Consider the following 24354-nt stretch of genomic DNA (forward strand, 5'->3'; position numbering starts at 1 on the left):
AAATCCTCCAATTATGACTCTCTCACATCTTCCCCCTGGCTATTGTTTCCAGTGCTATCATTACTTGTGAAAAGTTTTGCTTACATATGACCTCCATACCCATTGCTACAGTTCTATATTTACTGCTTCTTGTTCTGCCCCTAGTAGACAATGCGCAGAGCAACATGGAGGGGCATTATTTCTATGCTACTTTTAATCTGTACTGGAAGACAGTTGTCTTGTCTTTAACATTTGCATGCATATGCAAACACATAGATATATGTGGCCAGGCCACAGCTTTTTGAGCTGAAAAGCCCCATAATTGGTCCCTAAGCTGCAGTTTTTCCATACCCTATCTACACATAAAGTTATGTTCATGTCTGTACAGGAAAGAGGGCAAACTCCTTTCAGGCCTTTTCCCTTCGCTTCCAGACCCACATGATTTTCTTTTCTTGGGGCAGTATTGCCTTCTGAAAACAAAGATAAAAAGCTAGCTCTATGTTCAAACAGTATCAGGATTTCTTATCAGTTTCCCAAATATACCCTGAATAATTATTTTCCTTCTTCCTGTATGTTGCTTGCCAGTAAGCACATTGGCAAAACACCTAACTGTTAGAGTGGGAAAGGAAATGAGTCTGCAGCTGTCAAAGAAATATTCTCCAGGAAACAGATGGCTGGAGCTATTATTTACAGCTGACCGTATATGTTAGAAAAAAGCAGTTCAAGCTACAAAATCTGGAGTATCCAGAAAACTGGTGATGCATTATTAAATGTGTGCAGAGGATGGGTGGTTGATGCTGTGTATGCAGCACCCTGCTTTACTTGGAAGAGGTTGTGTGGCATTTTAAGAACCTATCTGATTTCTCCTGTCTAAAGTCTCTTGATACTTGGATCAAAGTTACATATCGAGTGGCCATTATAACGAAGAAGAGATGGGTGCAAATAGTGAGTAGTATGTCTGGGGTACACAAGGTGCTAGGGCAGTGATATTCTACAGAGGATGAACAGCAGGTAATGCCCTGCCTGGGCTTTTACACTTGGGCATACAGTGCTAGGCATAGGTCTGTGTCTGAAGGACATTGTGGTTGCAGGACACGTGCTGTACTCCTGCACAACTGTTTGCTTGCTTCCAACCTTAAAATGCAGAGAAACAAATTTACACAAAAGCTAACTAACAGACCGTACTTGGGCACAGCTGATGTACAGTTGGAAAGACATTTCGGAACTCAGAACAGGAAACAAAATATATTTTGAGAAACCATTCCAACTATGTCATTGAAAAACCATTCCATGACAGACTATTAAGTCTTGCATTTTGATGCTACAAATGCAGGGACTACATTTCAAACAAATCTTTCTGTTGGTTTTACATCAAGTAGATTTTTAAAAAGCTAAGAAATATTTCAAACATACGAGGAGGTGAATCTTAGTCTACATGCAGACAAAGTTGTCTCACCTTGAGATACATTCACTCATCCATTAATTCATACCTGGCATATGATGTGTTTTTTACTTTGGTTTTGACTGTGCTGCATGACCATATTCTGACATTGCTTGTGATGGTAGCTGATGAAACATACAACAAATCAGCTCTCAGAGGGCATGATTCTGAGACAGTTACCATTTTGTTATAAATAAGTGGATGTTGGAGTATTTTTTTTTTACTGTTATGCTGTCAATCATATTTCGTTATGCCATTGATCTTATGCCAGCTTGATGTTACAAAAAGGTTTCTGAATTACAGTTACAGTGAAATGAATATTAAATCTAAACTGTTTGTCTGACTAGTCTCTTTCAGCCACTTCATACAACAACTATGCTGACTATAGTTATTTTATTCATTAATACCTTACTAAACCAATTTATTTGATCTCTAATTTGGAGACTGAAAGGCAAAAAGATAGAATATTACAAAAATGCTGCACTACTAATGCAGGACAAAGCACATCCCACTATTCTGCTGATGAAATTGAAGCACCATTCTTGCAGTGTTGATGCTGCCTGTGTATCCATATGCTGCTTGTCTCAAGTACCAGAACCAAATAAATCAGTCAACAATGAAAAAATCATAAGACTCTTAGAAAATGATTTTCATTCTTCAAAAAAGGAGAGTCAGAGATTACCTGAAATTGGGAATTCATTACTGCTGTCTGGCACCCTGTCTATCATCTTTGGTACAGAACTGAAGGCTAAACACATCTGACATCTTCTGGGTAACAGATCATGAAAAGTTACTCTTTGTGTCTGTGATGTCCGCAGATACAGTTTTACTAGGACACACATTGGTTCGTTAGCAAATGACTGACTTCTTTGAACAAAAATTTCTGAGTGGATGAAGGAGGACCTTTTATGCAAGAGCTGTAATCATAAGGGGTTTATGTTCCTGTTGAAAGCTGTGGATAAGTGATATTTTCTGAAGATGTTTGGTGGAAATCCCTGATCATCTCTTCTGCCCTGGGAAATCCTTATGCTTTGCTGACAGAAGCCTGACTTAGACTCATGCCAGAAGGGATATGCTTGGAGGATTATAAACTAAACAGAAGGAGTAATGGCACCTGGATTTTATAGCTGCTAAGGATACAAATATGCAGAGCACACAGGCATCAGCCAGCTGAAGATCACAGAATCAGCATTCCTCTAATACGCATGACATCAGAGTGTACCATGTGCAGGCTTTGGGGCCCTAGGTAAGAAAGGGACTACAAATTAGGAACAACAAAATCAGCAAAATATAACATCAGTTCACCTTAAGCCTTCCAGACACTACTTTCCATGCTTACATCAAACTCCCTTCTAGACAAGCTTGCCCCAAAATATCTTTCTGTTGCAATGTGCTCAGGAGCCATGGATATCTTTAACCACAGACCCCAAACATCTCCTGGCATCATCTTTTCTCATGTAGTAATCTGCATTGCCCTAGGTTACTTGCATAATTTGACTCTCCACATGCTGTATAAGAATGTACTTTGGAAATTGCTACATTGAAGAGAGCAAGTAACTGCTAAATCCTCAGTCTTTAGAGTAGGCAGTTTCTTACTTCCAGGGTTTGACAATATTTACATCTTGGTCTACTTCAAATCCTCTCAATGAAACTCAGTTTTTATCCCCTGCTTCAGCTAGATACTACAGACTGTGGCAGACTTTGCACATCTCCAGTCAGTCAAGACCACTCAGCAGGATTGCTGCTTCTGCCATTCACATGAACACAGTCAACTCTCTTCACATTCTCAAAAACGCAAATTTCCAGCTTGTTTCAAGCCCATCTACCAGACACAGAATCTTTCCTTTTTAGCTCTCTTTCACCACTCTCGCAATTGCAGCACATGTGTCTCTTCTCATTTTGCATTCAGATTTTTCATATGCACACAGATGACAGGAGGCCCAGTTAGAGGTATTGCTGCTCCTGGCTCACAGATATTTTTGGAGGTTTGGTTGTTTCTTTAAACAGGTCAGCTAGAGTGCTAGGTTTATCACTTTAGCTAAAAAATCAGAGTGTTGCCAAATGGCAGATAAGAACTGTGGAAAGAATTTCTGAATTTCATTTCTGCAAGTACAGGCTTTTATTTTTTCATGTTGTTTGGGCTGGGATTTTTTTTGTGTGTGTGTGTATGTGGTTGGGGATTTTTTGGTTGGTTGGGTTTTTTTTGGTTGGTTGGTTTTTTGTTTGGTTTTTTTTGTTTGTTTTTTTTTTTTTTTTTGGTTAGGTTTTGGTTTTTGTTTGGTTTTTGTTTTTTTTTTGTTGTTTGTTTTTCTGATGTCTCAGTTGGCCCTGTATTATCCAGTAGTACTCTGTGCTTACCCAAAGCCTACAAACAGGGTAGGTCTGGGGCATTCAGACATCTTGGTCCATGCAAGCTGTGTGGCCAAATGTGACATCACTCTGAAGACTAACATAAAGAAAGACATTTATCTCACCTAATTAAAGATATCCAAATACTAAGTAACTATTCCAATAGCTTTACTATCTTAGCTCCCTTGTAGTAGGTAGGAAGGGATGAGCTGGTTCTCCTGGCAAAAAAGATGTATCTAACAGGTAGAAGGAATGATATTCAGGAAGTTTCTCTCTCCTCACTGACCATAAATGAAGCTCAACAGTCAAGATAAACACAGCAAAAAAAAAAAAAAAAAGCAAGAGAAACTGCACAGAAAGCAACTCCATTGTAGTTAATCAAAATCCTCATTTTTTTAGTTAGTAGTTCTGCATTTGCAGGAATTTAATCATCACAATATCATAATTTTTATGTCTCTGCCCACTACAGGGAGGCTGGAACTCAAAGGTCCTGTCCAGCCCTAACCACTTCATGATTCTATGACTGTCTTTGTGACAAATAAAAAATTTCCTTGGCAAACTTCCTTTGACTTCCCTATGTTCTATTAGAACAGTCAGCAAAATAAATCCTCATTAATTTGGATCTTTCTCAGCAAACTGTAGCAGCCTTCAAATGGAAATAAATCAATATAATCAAAATAAAGCAAATATATACACACATATTTGCTATAAATAAATGTGACAAGTAAAGATTGCCTAGTAGTGTGCCTTTGGATGTTGTGCTGTAGGACACATTTGAAGGATGTGCTCATAGTTTATCAGAAACAAAGTGAATTAATTCATTTTCTCTGAAAAGTTAAAAGAACATTCAATAAAGGGATCATGGCACCTTTAAGAGAATGTGGACTAGAGCTTCAGCACCTTATGCAGTAATTTCAACAAAGCTGAGCACACTGCCAGTGTTTGGCAAGTAGCAGTAATTGGTAACTTAAAATTGCATTTATACTTTTTATTTCTAAATGTTTTAAAGCTGATGAAGGACCACTATACATTAAAGCAGCTCTTGACACAACTAATTGACTGAACTGAAATCCGGAAACTGGATGTTGTTTAATTATCAAATGAACACCAGAAAGAACAATAAAAAACTTAGAGCTCAAAAGAGGAAATGAAGTATAGGAAGTATCTGCACTCAGTGTGTCCTCTTAACACCGTCTTTATTTCCTTTTTACAAAAAATAGAAATAACAACAGACAAAACATACTCAAAAAAAAAATCAATGCTTTTGCCTTGGTCTCACTGAGGAGCTGCTCAGGCAGGGTCCTGGCTGGAATTTTGACAGTATATGCTGTTGACAAAGGGAAATAAAGATATATGACAATATATCCATGCAAGACACAAAGTACAAAATGTGTTCTGTGGCCTTACAAACATTTTGGCAATTGCAAGTGTCATAACAATTTCCAAATTGTTACTTCTGCTCACCCATGCCTTTACACAGCATCGCTTACAAACAAGTTACATATACACATATATCATAAAAAAGATTTGTATATGGTCTAACTGATAAAAATTAAGGCATCCTAACAGCTGTTGTTTTGCTGGTGAGTGGTATGTCTCCTAGTAGTGTTTCAAAAGTCTATACTTCAGGTATTTCAAACTGAGACATCATGATGTGGTTTAGAGGAAGAATTCCTGCAGCTCTGGCTCTTCAGCACTCTTTTGACTCTCAGGTTTCTGGATTTTCCAGTTGATGTCATCATGCCTGAAGAAAAAAAAGAAGAAAATTACTCAGTGGCAACACTGAAAATATAGAGGGGTTGGCACTGTGTTTTTTTACCCTGTTTTGTTCCATTTGCATGTATTGAAATCTGAATTCATCTTTCTCTGGGCTTATTTTTCCAGACATGTACTACACAATATACTTTTTAATATTGTGGATTTTTTCTGAGTTGTAACTTCCATTTTGAAATCAAACCTGGAAACCAATGGGATGATGAGAAGCTTTTTAAGTCACAGCACTAAACAGAGTGCTGTTGTAATGTTCTGGTAATAGTGCACAGAACATCAAAAAATTCCTTGCACCTTAGAGAAAAGTATCACAGTGACAAAAAGATTCACTACAACAAACATTAGACATATCCTATTGGTTTCTGACTCTGCCTGTAATAGAATTATCTTGTCCTCATAAATAATCATCAGAAAGAAATAAATCTATCTATTGTGTAGGAGATTTGAATGACAGCTTGCCAGTTAGAGTAGAAAAATTATGCACAATATATTTGTAGCTCTCATTTTCTTCACTTTCTTTCATATGTTCTTGTTCTGAGTTGCCAGTATGTTCCCCTTCTCTTCAATTAACCTTCCAACTGATTGTCGACTAAGCATCCAGTTCACAGCAGTTTTCAAACCAGTTAAGAGACTCACTTTTACTTATTACTACTGAAGAGCAAAACTCCTACAATCCAATCACGACTAGATGGTTTGCTGCTGCAAAGGACAGATGTTAGAGTGAGAGCAAGAGTATGTTTATGAAGAAGTTTGCCTTTAATTCCCATATTGGTGAGCTTGATTCTTGTAAGCCAGAATAGCTTTATTTCAATCTACAACCATCATAAAGAACCAAATATTCCCAAGAAACTTATACTTAGGATGGTTAGAGAAGCTGATGGTTACTTCAGGGTTTAACAGAAGCTGACCTCATGGACCATAGTTTTGGGTCCTAGTAAGAAGGGCATTAATGATCATTTCATTTTAAAATCCCCTTCATTCATCTAAATCACAGTTGTCACATATCCAATGCAAGAGCAAAACACACAGAATTGAGCCAGGCGAAACAGATTTTGCAGGAATGGGTCTGAGGAGGAAAAAGAGGAGCACTTAACTCTTTGCTACACCTACATTTTGGCACTTAACATGGATTGCTGTTATCATAGCATTAACCATGTCGCTTTACTAAAGGATGCTTTCTAAGGCTAAGATTTACCTGCTGTACCAGCTTAGGCTTGCAGTGCTGAAAGATCCTGTGGGTGAGTCCCCCATCTAGAGGCTCAGTAGGCACACCAAAGACCCCCTTTGGCAGCTCTACAGTTGCAATGAGACCTCAAAGAGGAACATTTTTAGCTAATGCAGATGTCTCTAGGTAACAATGCCTTTTACAACTGTGTCTCCTGACCTGGAAAAAATGTATTACCAATACCAAATACCAAATGTACTATTATTGCTAACTAGCAACCAAATTCCTAATTAAATTTTTTAACATCTTCTAGTGCCTGTATCACCACTAGTACATCCTCTCATGCAACAAGCAGTGGTGCATGATCGTAATACCTCACAAGGGAACAAATGTAAATTTTCTGAGACAGTTACTTTTGTGTTCATGTTATACTCTACTAGTATGAATTGTTACTATTTTGTTAGACATATAAGCATTCTTTTTCTGGAGGATACATTTGAAGTTGTAATTTATCCAGCATTAGGCCTGGCAACGGGATATGGATTAGGTTAGAGTCACTCGCTGGTTTAGAAGCATGCCCAGTTTACTACCTGACAGATATTTGATGGTGGATTCTGTTGAGTGCCACCATGTAGGAAGCAATTTTTGCTCTTGATAGCTGTACCTAATACAGGGTTTTACTGCTTATTTTAATGTAATGCAGATCTCAGATGATTTAAAGTGTGGGAAAGAACTGTTCATTGGCATATATGTAAGATGGAAAAAAACCTACAAGTATTTGCTTGGAGTCGTAATATGCAAAAACCAGCTAATCCTTCCAAAAGAGGAAAAAATACCCCAAACCATCTTGCACATCTAAAATTTCCTCCAAGACTTTAAGAAAAATAGGGTGAATCAAATTTCAAAAGGCCACTAAAAAATTTACTGCAGTCCTCTACTATTAAGCTGTGACCAACTTGAAAAAGTAAACTATGAAGCCTTAATGTACTTGGGTATTTTGAATGAAAAGAAAAAAAAAAAAAAGAAAAGAACAGAAGCTGAAGAAAAAGATGCTGGAAACTAGCTGACAGGAAAGTCATCTCACTGAAGGTAGATTTTGTATAATGACTTCAGATTTCAGAAACTGCTAATAAAATCCCCTATTATAAGGGTGTAGTGTCAAAATGGGCTTGGGGACTGTGTTCAGAAACATAATTGCCCAATATAACAATCTATAAAGGTTTAAACCACCAAAGACTGTACTGTTTTCCAAAGACGTTTTTTTTTCAAAATAGTTCTGAAATGGTAATTACAGTCTCCCTAGACTATCCAGGGAAAATTCAAACAGTGTCCAGGAGCCTGTAGTGCACACAACGGTGACGTTCTTTTAAGACTTAAATGTCACACCTACTGGACATCATGCAGTTGACTAACGACTGGTACCCATTCTGCTGTTCAAAAATCACAACAGATGCTAAAGGTCATTACAAAGGCTGTCTTAGAAGCTCTGAGAACCTTCAGGCCTGTGTCCCGATTTCTGAGAAGCACAATACAACTTCCGTTCTTATGTGATATTTGGAAATCTCATGCCACAGACTTTGACTTCCAAATTTATGGGTATTGTAACAGCCTCCTCAAGCTGCGGCCTCAGTGCACTCTGCTCCTTGTTTCCTACTCTCTGGTTCTCCATGTGTCCATGGTCATGGGGGCAGCTTTAGGACATGGTGCCTGGACCAGCAGTGCCTGGAGGGACAGCCAGGAGTTCATGCCCAACCATCACCCTCCCAGCAGGTGACACCTCAGCCCTGCAGTGGCAGCCAGACTTTCCCTGTCTCTCGCTTCTGGGGAAATGCCACATTGCCACATTCCTCACACAAGAGCAGTCACACAGAGCAAGTGCCAAATTACAACAACTGCCTACATCTGGGACATGGCTCCAACATAAGGATGAGATTAATTGTTTTGCATTACTCTACGATCTGGACAGGCAGCTGGATGTTTTGACTGGAAGCTGCCTGCTGATGCTCCCTCAAACTGCTGCTATCCAGTTTTCTGCACAGGAGTTTCCCTCTTTGTTTTCAGAAGAGAATGAAACCTCTTGGAAATCTCTACTGTTTTTGGTTTCACATACACTGTGCCAATAGCTTCTGAACAAGACTCATATTTCCATTACAGAAATTGAGTTTTTAAGTATGGGAAGGTCCTGGCAATAGAAAACTAGTGAACGGACCCCTCTTCCTCCATGTATTAGATATTTAGAAAACACTAACTTGAAAGTAACTTAGGCTCTTGAACTGCAGAACAACTAACGTCAAAGTAACTTTACAAGTCAGTTTAACAGAAAAAGAAGAAAGGAATTTGTGAGTGTTAAGAGAAAATGACAGGTCATTTTTAAGAAAGCATTTGCTTATTAAATAAACAAACATTTTGTCAAGTGTTGTTTATTTCCAACATATCTTTATGGAATTGAGGGACTGGTCTCTACCTGCCTGAATAGCCCTGATGGAACAGGACTAACTTAAGGAGTTTAAGTACAGTCAGAGTTAATCAGACTTTTAAAAAACAGATTTAACTTCAAAGTCTAAGGGAGAGTAAGAAAAACGTGTGAAAATAGAAGACCACTTAGACTTAAAGTACAGCATTCTGCTTCATGTTCCCTGTATTCTCTATTTCAAGATGAACTGTGATCTTTTTGCTCTTCTCATGAGAGGAAATTTAATTTCCATTCTCATCTGGTACTTGAGTTTTATTCAATAGAGGCAGAATACTCAGCCAAAGTCTGCTACACACTCTGGTCGATTTATGAGCATGAATACTTTTTGTACTTGCTTGGAACTGAAATCCTGTAGCCAGTTCAATAGTGACATCAGCAGAAATCCATCATAAATTTTTGCTTTTCTAGGAATTCAGATATTCATCTACTTCCCTTCTTGTGAATCGATTCCAGTGTTTCAGTTACCAACAGTGTTAACAAACATACAATTTGAGAAAAGAAGGCAACAGAGATGCTAAACATTACCATGCATAAGCACATACCAAGCATAGTTACACAGAAGTTCTTCATTCAGCATGCAAGAAGAAAGACTGGTGTAGCTGAAGTAAGGATCCTAAGGAAGTAAAACATCATACCAGTTAAGAGCATGCACAGAGTTTCCCACATGCATAACATGAAGATCCACTAAAACATGCAGTCAGACAGCCACAGGAACATTTTAGACGATACCTTTTTGCGCCTGAATCTGTTACCTCTTTGAGATATGTGCTGTGGTCCTTTGGGTTGGTATGAAACATTATTGTTTCCACAGTTCTGATGCTGGCAGCAGTGACATGCAAACATGGCCTTTTCACAGAACAAGCATTTTACAGTGCAAGCATCAATACTGTTAGAATTACCTCATACAATCCTTCAAATTTCTTAGGGAACTACAAAATCTGCTCATGGCCTTGCAACCTATCCGAACATCTTTGAAGACAGACTGTCTTTTCCACTGTCACTAGGAAATCTGAATCACTCATTCCAAAAGAAAAGCCATTGTGTTTTAAAAATACTTTTATGTTAAATTGGCTGTTTGACTAGATGGTGCATGTCTTTAAAGACTCAAATCATAGTAGTTCATATTGTGATTCTGAGTAAACTTTAAGAAATGCAGTCCCACTTCAATTTAGCCCTTTAGATGTCATTTGAATTTTTCATGTAGTTTCATTTAATTTCATTTAAGTCTGCTATAGCACTACTGGTCTAACAGCACACACTAATATGGGCTATTCATTATTTCCCAGTTGTCTCTTTCCACTGTTTCTTTTGCCTCCTCCTTGCCTAAGATTTTCCTGTGTTTTTCTCCCATTACCTTGTCATACTTTTTACAGTATATAATTCATTACTGCTGCTCCTCCTCTTATTGGCCTGCTTTATGCTTTTTTTATGTTGAAATTATTCTTTCCCCTCATGTCTTTCTATCCACCTGTCTTCCCTCCCTGTCTTCCACAGAGGATTAAATCATCGACCATTCCCTCTCACTCATCTCTATTGTATCTCCAGATGCTCACACTTCTCTCCATTCCACAGAAATACTGCACCCACACTACATTACACAAAACCCACTACATCTGACTCTTTCTATTCAATATAGAATCACGAGGTTGGAAAAGACCTTTGAGGTCATCAAGTGCAACCAATGACCTAACGCCTTGAATGATGCATTTGTTCAAAGTATTTTCTCCTTTCTTTTAAACAAGAGGACCAGCTTCTTAACTGCAAACACCCCTCTTTCCCTTGGGATCCCAGAAAAGGGACTCTGTTCACTGCAGAGAGGGGAAGATCTGGATCCAGTACATTTTGTGACAAGCCCAACCATATGCTCTGACACAAGAAGACTCTGTGCTATGAGGAGAAGGTGGTCACAGAGGACTTGCTGCTGACAGCTTCAACACCTAGGGTTGGCTGTAGCTCCCAGAGAAGCAGGAAGGACCATTTCTGCAATTTTTCCTTGTTATATTTCTAATTCTGTTGGCCTCATCAGTATTTATAGGACAGGACAGGACGGGGCTAGTTCTTCAGTTATTTATACCTCAGGCGTCCCAAGGGTTCAAGACTGACATTCTCATTGTATGTTTTGTCACTCAGTGCAACACCAAACATCATTTCCATGTGAATCACATCTCCGTGGAAAGCTTTCAACACAGAGTATGTGGATCATGTGCCCTAAGAATACAGACTCTGTACATAAGCAATTCCTGCCACTCCTTGGAAAATTCTTCCAAATCTAAAAAGTGGATGGACTTTCTGTAGGTCAAATACAATAAAGTATTTGTGTGCCTCCTTTTGCTATAGAAAGGCAGAAGGAAGAAGCTGTCAAACTTATGCTTTACTTAATGAGACAAGGAAAAAAGGCCCCTCCTTTCAGTGCACTCACTGTCTTGGTTCTTCCTTTTGAGACGACTGCTGGATTTCCCTTGCTTTCTGTCGTCTTCCTTCCTAGTGAGGTAAAAGGCAGTGTTGAGGAGGTTTTGATGAGGTTTGCTGTTTGACAGTTGTTGTTGTTATTTTGGTTGCCACTCAGTGTCTCCATTATGGACCGAAAGGTTCCAAAAGGCCTTTTCAGCTGGTCCCCTGCATACTCCCCAGAGCTGGCTGGAGCCCGCGTGAGTCCTTTGCTCCGGTCTTTATCCTTTTCCTCATTTAGTTCTGACTCTGCTAGTTCCACCTGCACCACAGGCTCCTCGAAAGTTACTCGAAGTTTCAAATTTTGAGAGGTTCTGCGCTTTGAAGATGGAGACTTGAGAGCACTCTTAGGGCTGGTGGCAACCTTCTGGGCAGTGGCACTGTCTGTGCTGGACGGAGGGTTGTCCTCACAAAACTGGTTCTGAGGTACTGTACCAGACTGATATGGGGCTTCATTATCCACATCGCTGCTCTCCGAAGTAGGGGAAGGACTGTGGCCATCCACAGACTTAGAGACCCTGATACCAAAAGGAAAGCGCCGTCCTGCTGTGGAAGTGTGTTTCTTAAGCATCATGTTCAAACTCTCTGTGCTCTCAACACTCTCCACTATAGGCTGAGGTCTTGGTTTGTCAGTTCTTTTCACAGGGGTGTTCTTGTGCTCCTCAGAATTAGCTGAATCTGTATCAGACTCACTGAGAGACCGCTGCATCAGTTGTCTCAGTCGGGCTAACTTCAACTCCCTTTTCTCTGGCAAAATCTTCTTCACGTTCTTGGAGGATGCATGAGCATCCTGAAATTCCAAAGTCAGCTTTTCCTGCATACAGACATTTTCAGAGATTTCTTTTCCCAACAACTGGCGCAAGATTTTATCTGAGTCCTCATCTTTTATCTTAGATCGAGCACGACTAGATGTTCCTAAGCTGCCAAGGATCTGAATACCATCTTGAGTGCTCAATTTACTTTTTGGTGGAGACAATTCATCTGCTTCAGATGGTTTCCACTGGGGTTTGCCAGAAGAAGGAGATGACGGCAAGCTTAAAGAAAAAAAGAGGAAATATCACAGCAACATTAAGACACATCTAAAATGTGAAACTACCATTTCCGGTGTATATGTCTGTCTCAGTTTATTTTTACTTATCCTTTTCATTGCTACTCACATGGAATTCATTACTGTGATGTCACAGCAAAGCTTACAGAGAGAAGGATGTAACCCTGCTTCCACTCCTGTTTAGAATTTGAGTATTTTTGCTTCGTGTTACAAAAAATACCTCCTTAAAATCAAAACTTAGAATGGTTATTCAAACACCAAATATGACTTTATGAGGAGAACTGTAGAAAAACTACTCCTATTTGTGTGAGTTGACATGCTAAAAAGCACCACAAGGCTAAATGCCTACTATCCAAGTCGCGTCAGAATACAAAAGTAGCTTATTCTAAGTCTGTAAAAGTACCACCACTCTGCATAGCAATGATTTCATAAATCTAAACTGCATCTGGTATTAATAATAACAACCATATAAGACCTCATAAAAAGTCAGGGCAATTTGCAACTCAAAACCTTTTCAGATATGAAATACTGAAAAGCAAGAGAAAGGTGACATGAATTTATTTCAATACTAATAGTATAAAGTAAATTTAGAACTCCAACTGTTTTACAGACAGAAACAGCAATTTCAACAATGACTGATTTGCAAAGAATGTAAATTGCAGAGACCTTTTCTTTTCCCGTGACATATGCTAGAGCTCATAACACTTCACATTTTTACTTTAGACCACTTGACCACTTTTCCTCTAAGCAAGGACAAGGTGAGAAAATTTAGGTTTGTGTGAGGCAGGCAAGCACCTTCTGCTCTCCTGAGTCCATAGTTCTCATAGTGTACAAAATTCACATGCCTATATTAAACACCTCATTTTCAATTAATTTTATGGGTTTTTTTCCTGTGGCAAACCTAAACAGACAGCGAAGAACATGCATTTATCTATAGCACACATTCTCAGTAACAGGGATAAGTTCTCTTAGATCTGCTACTGCCTCCTTGGATGATGAAAATATCTATGAGTGAGTTCCAACTAGATGGAAAAGTAGTAGCCAGCTATGAAATAAAATAAACAGAGTGTAATTTTCAGACTTGCTCACTTAACTAAACTGATGTTGAATCCTGACCTTTTACAGGAATAATGAATGATGAGGGATCTGCTTTCACCTGATCTTATCTGATACTGAAAGTAAAACAGTCCTGGTGCTCCCCAGAACTCAGATAAGAGATCACTTGGAAAGATCAGTCAGCAAAAATCACAGAAAACAAATGAGCTGGAAAGCTTTGGTCCCATTGCCGCTGTTGAGCTGGCAGACAGGGAAGACAAAGATTCCTTAAAAAAGGCAAAAAAACCCTCTTTCCAGTGTGGTTTTGTACTTCAGCAGGAGTTTGGAGTTTACAGCCCTTTCCTAGCTGAAGTTCCTTTACACAAATGCATCTCCAATCCCAATATCTTTGTTATCTACAGCTGTAACTGTTTGCACTTCTCTGAAACAGTGACACATGAAATTCAGGGCCATGGAGCACTTGCACAGAAAAATGCTTGAGATTCTGTGAGAATTGATAAAAAGCAGTCATTGACCCTGCAAGTTCATACTTGATGACCCAAAGCTGTGGTAATCAACGGCTGCAGAAGCTTTTATGCTGGCTTTATAGTTTCACATACATGTAGCCCCCTAACAACTCTGAAACAAGAAGCAGCATTGTATATGTCTTCCAGAGGGGAAAATGGATTTAAAAAAAGGATAAACCGATAAATCTCTATTTGTATGTGAGTTACTTCATTTCTTTCCAAGTCATCTTCAGATTGCTGTGAGAGTGAAGTCATGCCTCCTTCATCTGCTTCCATGCATCACCCTGTCAGAGAGATCCAGTCCTCTGTCTTTACCATCCTCCTCTTTAGTGTTTGAAACTTAACTTGTGTTTCTTTCTGTGACTTCTGACAGGATATGTAAACAACACATGAAGTTTCCAGAGTTTTGACTTCTTACGCAAGCTAAAGCAGGTAAAAGATTTAATGAGTACAAGGAGCCTCATTAATATGAAAGTAGTTGTTTTTGATAACTGGCTTTATAACTTACTGCTAAAAGTAATGTATGAGAGACTACCAAAACATCAAACTTTACAGCTTTCCTAGGGGTTTCTAGGATCTTCTCCTGTTATTTAATTCAAAATATCCTACATTCCACTACAAAATTTGCTTTCATCCTGTTGGGAAGCTGGGACTATTTGGTTTGTACTCAAAAATTTCCAGCATTTATCATTACTCACTGTCAAATTCTAGAAGCTCAGCTTTGAGTCCATGAGGTAAAACCCCTACATTTTCTTTACACAACACATCTGCTATTTAGCCAGATCACAGCTTTTCCTGACAACCAATATATTATGAAAGTGTGCAAATCCACACTGCAGTACAGTTCCAGTCACCTTACCTTGGGGACGTGGGCAGTGACTTGCCCTCCGACCGCTGGGCTTCTAAGAGCTGCTGGAGTTGGTTCTGTAATGTCACACGTTCCACAGTCTGCCTGCGAGAAAATGTAAGACTGTGTACCTCAAACTGTAAAACTGACTGCATAAGTAAGTTACAGGAAAACTGATACTACCCTTTCAATTTTGTATTAAAGAAAGAAGTCCTCTTCACCTGTACTTCATGTAGTGAATAGAGAACTTATAAATAAGAACACAGAGAGTTTGTGCTTTTGTCTGAATCTCTGCTGACATTTTGTAATCACTGTACAAGAACAACTGAGAGAAACTCACTTGTCAGATTATTTCTAAAACTTCATGTAAGGACAAGTATGTGATCATAAGCAGCAGTGAATTGAAACTGGGTGACTCACAGACACAAAAGTATGGTAAACTTAGGGCCATTTGTTTCTTACTTGTTTGTGGAAAAGAATAGAAAGTGCACAGATTAAGCAGTCACTTCCTACATTTGGTGGATGGCCTTTATCAGCTGAGCAACAGCTCAGGCAACGGCTCTCTCCCTTTCTATTTGCAAATGAACTCAGAGAGAAGTCTCTGCCCACAGGAAAGGACTGGTCCAAACTTCAGCTGCAGGATGGAGTTAGGTATATGATGTCTGTGTCACATCTGCTTGTTGCCCAACCTTACCAAAGGTTGTACCTGGGCTCTGCATCCACCTTATCCCAGGGCTTTACCTACCGCATTTTATCACTTTCAGTGTGGTGTTGTGATCTACACTGTTTTGCAAATAACTTTAGAGTTAAATTGCAATAGTACCTAAAAATTGTTAGTAATATCAGAGTGATATCCATAGTAGAAACTCCGTTTACCATTTATCATGTGTAATCACATCTGTTGTCCTGTAACATACTTATTCCCCTAGGAAGGACTCAGTTGAGCATTACAACCTGAAATCCTCAAGTAGTTCTACAAGAATGACAGATCAATTTGCCACAAAAAGGTCTTCTTTTCCCTCGTCCCATACAATTCAGACATTCTATTCTCATGTCAAAACACCCCTTTTTGTTAACCACCACAGATAACATTCAATCTTGTTTAGTGATCTGTAATTTCCAGTGCGTCTAAACACTACACAGACAGAATTATTGGAAAACTTCTAGAAAACTAGGGATTTAGAGACTTTTATTACTGTACCTATGCTATCTTTCACCTGAAACAGAACCATTACATTGCGTTTTATTCCCTGGTCCTGACCAAATGACCATGGGAAAATGACTTTTTATCTGCTTCTCCCAGGCTGTGCATCTGTTGCTGTCTAAGTAATATGTTTTTGTATGTAATATGTTTAATAAGTTATGCAGTTGCATCTGCAGAACTAAGGCAGTTCTCGACCAGTGAGCTGGACACTTTCCTAGCTCACATGCCATCAGCAGACGATTTAGCTGAGTTTCAAATGCAGTCTTTATATTGGCAATGTCAAAGCCAGAAAGAATCCAGATCACTTTTTAGACTAGAGGTTGTACTTGCAGGACTGGCAGAAAACAAATGCTTTACTTTTAATATATCAAAGTGAGTTTGAAAAGTGCTCCAGAAATAAAGGTGTGATCTTGACATACTGCCTTGCGTTTTACAATACAGCCATGCTTTATGTAGATCCTTCTTCCTTTAACTTTCCATCTTCCTTCCTTTGGCCTACGCACTTCCTTAGACTATTTTAAAATTACTCCTACCATCTGTCAACATTAGATTATATTGCAGCTCCCCAGATACTCTCCTATAAGAGCCAGGGAAATTTTCATTTGAGATTACATTGTGATGCAATTTATCTGTTTTCTTTTTCCTTTTATCATTCCTTCAATTTCTATTTCTAAATATCTAAATAATGCAGCTAACAGTTTTTTATGTTTTTAGCTTCAGCAGAGATCTCTGACGTCTTCCTCTTGAGTTATTGTTCACATTCCTCTTAAACAATTTATTCTGATAGAAGAGTTGAAGTTTACTCCATTTTTATAGTTTAACTAGTTAGTACAGAAGTCACAGACACCCACACATCTTGCCAGTGCTATCCCTAAAGATAAATAACATACATATGTATATTCCAAGATATCACTGGAAACAAGGGATCACAACTTTTTGGAACAGCAATACTGCAAAGTATTAAAGCCAGACTGATTTAGGAGACAAGATGACTGTAGCTTCATGGGTAAGAGGGTGAATGTTGTTTTACTAGAATTGATGGCGGAATTCTGGGGGTCTTACCTTAGACAACATTCCCAGTGAGTAATATGTAAGAACCCTTCTGTGTCTACTTAGACATCTGGGAACCTGAACCACCTCCTTATGAAATCAGGGAGCTCAGTAACTGCAGAAGGAATGGGCTGAGGCACTGGGCTCTACTGGAGTATCTCTCAGAGCATGTTTTCTTATTTCTCCTTTTTTTTTTCAAATAACACAAGAATGACTACACCACAAAGCAGAATATAAAATGGCTTAACTAAATAAAAAAGAGATTAACATTATAAAGTTTACATTGGGTTTCTTACTATACGTCTATATAACATGTTCTACCCCAAAAAAACTCCAGCTAACCAAAAACCCCATCAACCTGCACACACCTTGCCATACCACTACAGAGAATGCATGACCAGCTCATATTTTGGAAGCTGAGGGAAGGCTGGGAAGCACATAAGGGATTTTAGTGTTGATATTGACTGTTCAGGTAATCCATCACGATAAAACTATTCCTCTTCTGTCTCTAGAACATTGTTCATTAGCCCTGGGAGAAGTAGGTGGTGAAAATCCAGGAAAGCTAGCTCAACTGCCCAAGTTGGAGTTATTCCTATATAACAGCTACATTATGTACATTTGAAAGAGTTAGAGAGTAAACTTGACTTCTATCTGTTGCCATCTGATGTCTTTAGGATCTTCAGAACTGCTTTTCAGGATTTTCAGAGGTGTTGCAGCCAGTGGATTCTCCTGCTGTGATAAAGGTCCCCTTGACAAGATGCTCCACGGATGTACTTTGTACCCCCCTTGGATTTTTAAGAAGGATGAGGACTGAAAAACAGGGTAAGAGTCTTCCTCCATCATCCTTTCTGGCTCTTGAGCATGAGCCTCTGAACATGGTCCATTGCTTCTATCAAAATCACTTGTGGCCTGAGGCCTGCAGCCCAAATAGCCATGCAGAAGCTGCTCCCTCAAGCAGAAAATAGATTCTTTCAACTGCCTCAGTAAGCTGCAACAGGGTTGCACAAGAGACTTACATCTCTGTGTAGAAGAGGGAGAACAGGCTGCTGCTGCACTTCCTAAAACTAATCTGAAGCCTGAAAAATAGACTGCTGAAGGGAAGCAGATTTTACTCCAGCTGAAACACGCAAAGAAACTCACCAGGAGCCAGATACGAATCATTTAAATGACTTCCTAAGGATGCAGTCTGTGAGTTACTTGGAAAAGTAACAGTGGGGATACTTGGAAAAGTGTTAATGCTTTTGTCATGAAAGTCACAACTAGACTATTTCTGTGTGAGTAAGCAGCCTGCTGACTTACATAACAACTCCTTTATTTCCATATGAGAGGTAAAACTTTTATCAAGTACTGGGTGAGAACAGAAAAGAAATGAAACATGGGTATTCTTTAGCTGCCACTTCTACTTCCTGGTGCGTATACCATTTTTCTTTTTTTTTTTTTTCTGAATTATGGGGAAAATATATTTTGTGATATATTGATATGAATCAGATGCTAATGCTGTCTTCTAGGGAAATGCCCTATGTTTATTTTTTTTCCTTTATGTCAGTTTTCTCAGCAAATGGACCAAGTACAACCAGGTACACTGACATATCCAGGGAACATTACCAGGCTGTAAAATTATGAAAACTGTAAATGTTATAATGATCCTCAGTTCAGGGTTTGCATTTTTGACAGTATAAATGTAAAAGAATGAAGATATTGCAAAGAGAAAATGTCAAGGTAAAGACAGGGAGATCGCTTCCCAGTGACTGTCATGGGCAAAAGAGGTTCAGTGCGGGGAATTTAACTTAATTCATGGTTAATTAGCATAAATATTTCATTATTGGTTCAGGTATTGGGAAACAAAAAAGGACAGACATTTAAAACATCTATTCTCCCTTTTTCCAAGCTCAACTTCTCTCCCAGATTCATCTGCACTCCTAGCTCTTCTTCTCCACCGTTCTCAGGTTTCACTCCAGACACTCTTCCCCTCTTGTGATTGTTGCAGGTTACCCCCAATTTTTCAGTAAACCAACATGCAGCACAGGTCAGGGTTCACGTGTAGCAGTTTCTCTCTGTTGCTCTCTTTCTCCCACTCTTTCCTGTTCTCTAATGTGGGTCTTTGACAGGCTGCATTCCAATCAGGAAATCACTGGCTCTGGGCTTGTGCATGGGCTGCAGCCCTTTCAAGGGATGTACCTGTTCTACCACGGCTTCTCCATGGGCCACAGTCCCTTTAGGAGTGTGCTTTCTTCACCATGGTGCACCTCCAGCTCCTCTGACCTTGCTGTTCCCTCTGTCACTCTTCTGTTTTCTTCTTCTCTCTGGCATTTTCTGCTCTTTTTTAGATATGCTTTCACAGAGGTGCTACAAGAATGACAGGTGGGGCTTAGTTGTGTCTTGCAGTGGGTCTGTTGCTGAGAGCTCTGTCCAGCAAAGGGAAGCCCCTTGCTGGTTCTCACTGAGGCCACTCTGCAGCTTCCCTGCTAACAGAGTATTGTAATTTATACCCAATACAATTAGCTACACGTTACTTGCATAAAATGATATGGTCTCTTCGAAACATAAGGTTATCAGAAGTCATTTTCATGGACTGTGACATCTTGATCAGATATCTACGCTGGAACAATGTTAGGTCAGTGCTGATGGTTTCTAAGAGTCTTACCAGAATATTGACATGTTAAGCCACAGTAACTGCATCTACAATTAAAGCAAGTAATTAGAATAATTTGTGTTTCAAAATAAGAAATAAGGTAGAAATACGACTTTAAAATGTCATCTATAAGACGAAGAAAATGGACACAGCTAATAAACTGAAGTAGGGTATTGTTTTAAGATCAGCCCCTCTTGCTAACAATGAAACACTTACTCCTTCAGCTGCTTAGTCAGTTTGACAACCTGGGAGGCCAGCGACATACATGTCTCCACAACTACTAAGTAGCGGGAACACATGGTGTGCCCGTGTCGCTCAGCACTTTGTGATGGCTTCTCTCCCACGTGGTTTTGCATGGTGACATTTGCTCCATATTCAACCAATGTCTGTAAAAACATGAAAGGGAACAGTGACATCTCTAAGTGTAAGTCTATGCTGTGACTTCTGATCAGTACAAGAACGGCTGGACAAAAAGCACTCCTGAATAAAATGCTTGAGAAATGTTAGTCTAAGCCAGACATTTTTAAAATTCAGTCACTGACAAATCTGCATGCAGCTTGAATTCAAACCACATACCAATCAAATCTACCACTCAGGTGCAACAATAACATAGAAGACTGAGCTGCAGTTCAGAGGAGCTATAAAAAGACTGTAATTTATATATTATTCCCTCCTCTGCCCCTGAAATTCTACTCAATTAATTTGTTTTCTGTTCATATGTTTGTACAGCATCGCATCACTTGTAGCATTCATACAGTGAGTGGGACTGCCAAATGAAAACAGGACTTCCATTTGGCCACCTATTGATTCTCTCCTGCACCACAGCAATAAACTCTTGCAGATGCATCTCCCTGTGCATTACAGAACACTGTGATAACTTTACACATGGCAGACCTAGAAAAGAGGACACAGGACATCTGATGAAGATAACAGCAGGGTCCAGAGCAGCGTGAACACATTGCTAGCCAGTTTACAGTGGCTGGTGATGAGCTGTAATGGCTTACCAGATCTGTTTTTGGGATCTCCACACTGCAACGTATTTCAACACACCTTTAGGATCTCATTTTAGGAATGCCTTTGCTACAGTGTTTGCTGACTCCTTTTGTGGTTTAGCTCTCCATTTTCTACCACAGCAGAATCTCTATGTTTAAAACACTCAATAGAGCAGTCTCAGTGTTCTGATTCCTTAGCTAAGTAATGCTTAGACATGAAAGATAGGCCAGATACTTTAGGTCAGACAGGCACAAATTTCTTATTGCTGATAAAGAACTGTACTATGACTTAATCAATCTGGTTGGAATTTTTGGGGGGTTAGGTCAGTGTGGTTTTTTATTGCTGAGAGAAATCTCATTGCTTTGCACTTGCTTGGTTAGTCACTATTTTCTTTTGAATACGTACTGAAATATGTGTCAGCTTTTAGTCTTTAAGAAATATAATATCTTACACTGATGTATACCCCTGTGTTACTCACAGTACCAGCAGAGAACCCTAGCTTGCTGCTGGAGAACCATCCAAGTTGTAAGCATGCCATTTGAGTTACTCTGAGACTAGAATAAAGAGTGTTCTATATGCAAAAGAAGTTCTGTCAGGCCGACCTCAAGACATCAAATAACTGAAGCAAGATTTGAGACTAACTCTTCCCTCTTTATGATCTGCTTGTAATAATCAGTGTTAGGAGCTCTTTGCATTACTGGAGTAGGTAAAATAGGACCTAAATGTTCTCAGCAATGCTTTGACACATGTTGATACCAGCCCCCTGGAAAACTTGTGATCCTATACACCCAGAAACTATAGCGTCATTAACTTTATGAACACACATGCAGAAGAGGAATTGCATGGCTGAGCTCTTGGCTGACTTATCCAAGCAGAGCTGAAAAACCACTGAGGATTGGAGTGATTTTGTTGACCACAAACAGCAGACACAGAGACCTCTACATCTGCTGACAGAGAAGTGGAATGGGTGGTCTGTCTGATCTGTTAAAACCACGCAGAAAGGAAAGTTATGAACTCTTGCACTGCATCTCATATCAATAGATTGGGCTTAATTTGTCAAGAAAGAAAATAAACCTTGCAGAAAGTAATCAAATAGTTTGAAACATGATAGGAGTGTCATCTGCTCATAAACACAGCGAATAAGAGGGCCAGGGAATTACTAACAGTGATTCTTCATTTTTTATTCTGCTGCTTATAGTTTCCCTGTTTCCTTTATCACTCCTTTCTTCTTACCAGATTATTCACTGTACATTATTTTAAAGTACACTACAAGCTTATTTGGCACAGGGTTTATTTTGTTTCACAGCACAACAAATTATCAACTACACTTAAAACTGTGAGGTTTTAGTGAAGTGGTATTACTAACATTGTGTATTTTTATCATCACAAGATATTTTCATGACTTATTTCTCATGGCCTCACTTCAACAGAAAGTACTTGTTGAATTGCATATTTACCTAAAATAAAATAATATTGAGAGTTCTAAGCCATTTATTAAGGCTAATTCTTCACAGGGACAGCAGGGCTAGTCTCTTTGTTGTTTAGTTTTATCCATGAAAACAGCCTGCAGATGTCACCACTCTGTTCAAAATCATCTACACTCATTTCTCCTTCAAATGCATTGCACATCTTGATGAGGCACTGTTGAGATAGCAACCCTAAACACACACTCCATAGCAACCCTAAGCACACCCTCTACCACAACAGTGCTCCCCACCAGTAAATTATAAACATTTCTTCTATCCCTTTTTTTCCAGCTGATCACAGCAATTGGCTACAATACAATAATAAACCCGCTAGACTCAGCGTGGATGTGATGGTTTGTTTATTTTATTCTCGTATGAGTTTCTACAGGGTCCATTCCTCACATCTTTAAGAAAAAAGACGTCCCCTTAATAAAAAAATGCAGAGATGGTCATGTTCTCCTAATCTATTTGACTGTCTTCAAGTCTATTCACTCAGCTCAACCTGTTTTTCTTTTTTTATTATGCAATACTCTCAAACTGGCTTATGGAGTTATGTCTTCTTGGTGACCAAATATATAAATAGGTAATAATAATAATAATAGTAAGCAGCTCTGCAGCTGTATATCCAACATAATAATGTCCACTAATATATTTAACTCTTTGAAGAGGTTAGCTGATGAAAATCCACTAGCTGTATTTCTTTTAGGGCTGGACTAATACAAATGTTCTGTATTTGCAGTGGCCTGAAAGGTGATGTGGATCAGTTCATGTGTGGTAACATGAATAACAAGTTTACTGATACATATCTGAGTCCCTTGAGAATTACTGCTTGTTCTTAGACATGTTTTCCTCCCTAACTTGACTTAATCACTTTAATTTTTATTTCTTGCCTTTCTGCCAAGAGGTTTTTATTCTTTTATCTGTTCTTCTCCAGGGACTAGTTTGTTTATCAAATACCTCTCTGCAATTTCCTGGAATAATTTTATTATTATTTCTTCTCCAAACAGCTTTTGCTCAACGTGACAACAACACAAACACTGAAATGTACTCCTATGACTGTACTAATGATTCTAGCAAATTTGACGGGCAGAGGGTACATCTGCAATTAACACAAAGTTAAGTTGCTTCACCTTCAATAATTTACCAGAAGCGCTGATCAACCAGCGAGGTTCCAGTGACTGGAAGTTACCAAACTTGGCACCCATCTATTACACGGGTTTGAAGAAGGATCCAGGGAGGAACAGGCCTGTCAGCCTGATCTCAGTGCCAGGCAAGTTCATAGAGCAGATCATCTTGACTATCCTCATGCAACAAGTACAGGACAGCCAGGGGATCTCACCCACAGTATGGCTTTATGAAAGGCAGGTTCTGCTTGAGCAACCTGATCTCCTTCTGTGACAAAGTGACCTGCCTAGTGGATGAGGAAAAGGCTGTGGATGTGTTTACTTAGATTTTAGTAAAGCCTTCGACATGGTTTCCCAAAGTATTATTCCAGAGAAGCTGGGTGCCCATGGTGTGAGTGAAAAACTGGATGGATTGCAGAGCCCTGATAGTGGTGGTGAGTGTATTTACATCCAGATCATGGCTGGTCATTGGAGGTGTTCCCCGGGGCTCAGCACTGGGGCCAGTCCTGTTTAATGTAATGAACAACACAGACAAGGCGATCATGTGCACTGTCAGTAAGTTCACAGACTACACCAAGTTGAGTGGGAGTGCGGATCTACTGGAGGGCAGGAAAGCTCTGCAAAGGGATCTGCACAGAATGGATCAAAGGGCTGAGGCCAACTAGATGAGATTCAACTGCACTTTGACCACCCCAAGCAGCACAACAGGCTTGGAGCAGAGTGGCCAGGAAGCTGCCTGGAAGGACCTGGGGGTGCTGGTTGACAGCGGCTGAACATGAGCCAGTGCGTGCCCAAGGGCCCAA

General features: G+C 39.4%; 1 protein-coding gene across 2 annotated transcripts in view; it reads right to left on the bottom strand.

Moving 5' to 3' along the window:
• Positions 1 to 5403: 5403 nt before the first annotated feature.
• The window catches only part of SNCAIP (synuclein alpha interacting protein), a gene marked incomplete at both ends in the record, with an annotated part of 48653 nt that continues 29702 nt past the window's right edge, over positions 5404 to 24354 (bottom strand). The window contains 5 exons of one of the 2 annotated variants that reach the window (XM_082301826.1): positions 5404 to 5513; positions 9930 to 9996; positions 11597 to 12659; positions 15095 to 15187; positions 20185 to 20354. In XM_082301826.1, the coding sequence (XP_082157952.1) occupies positions 5404 to 5513; positions 9930 to 9996; positions 11597 to 12659; positions 15095 to 15187; positions 20185 to 20354 (1503 nt within the window). Of the gene's footprint in view, positions 5514 to 9719; positions 9791 to 9929; positions 9997 to 11596; positions 12660 to 15094; positions 15188 to 20184; positions 20355 to 24354 lie in introns of both variants that reach the window. The other variant, XM_082301827.1, reaches the window with a different exon arrangement.

The sequence above is a fragment of the Coloeus monedula genome (genome assembly GCF_965178545.1).
Source record: "Coloeus monedula genome assembly, chromosome: Z".
In the NCBI taxonomy this organism is placed as follows: Eukaryota; Metazoa; Chordata; class Aves; order Passeriformes; family Corvidae; genus Coloeus; species Coloeus monedula.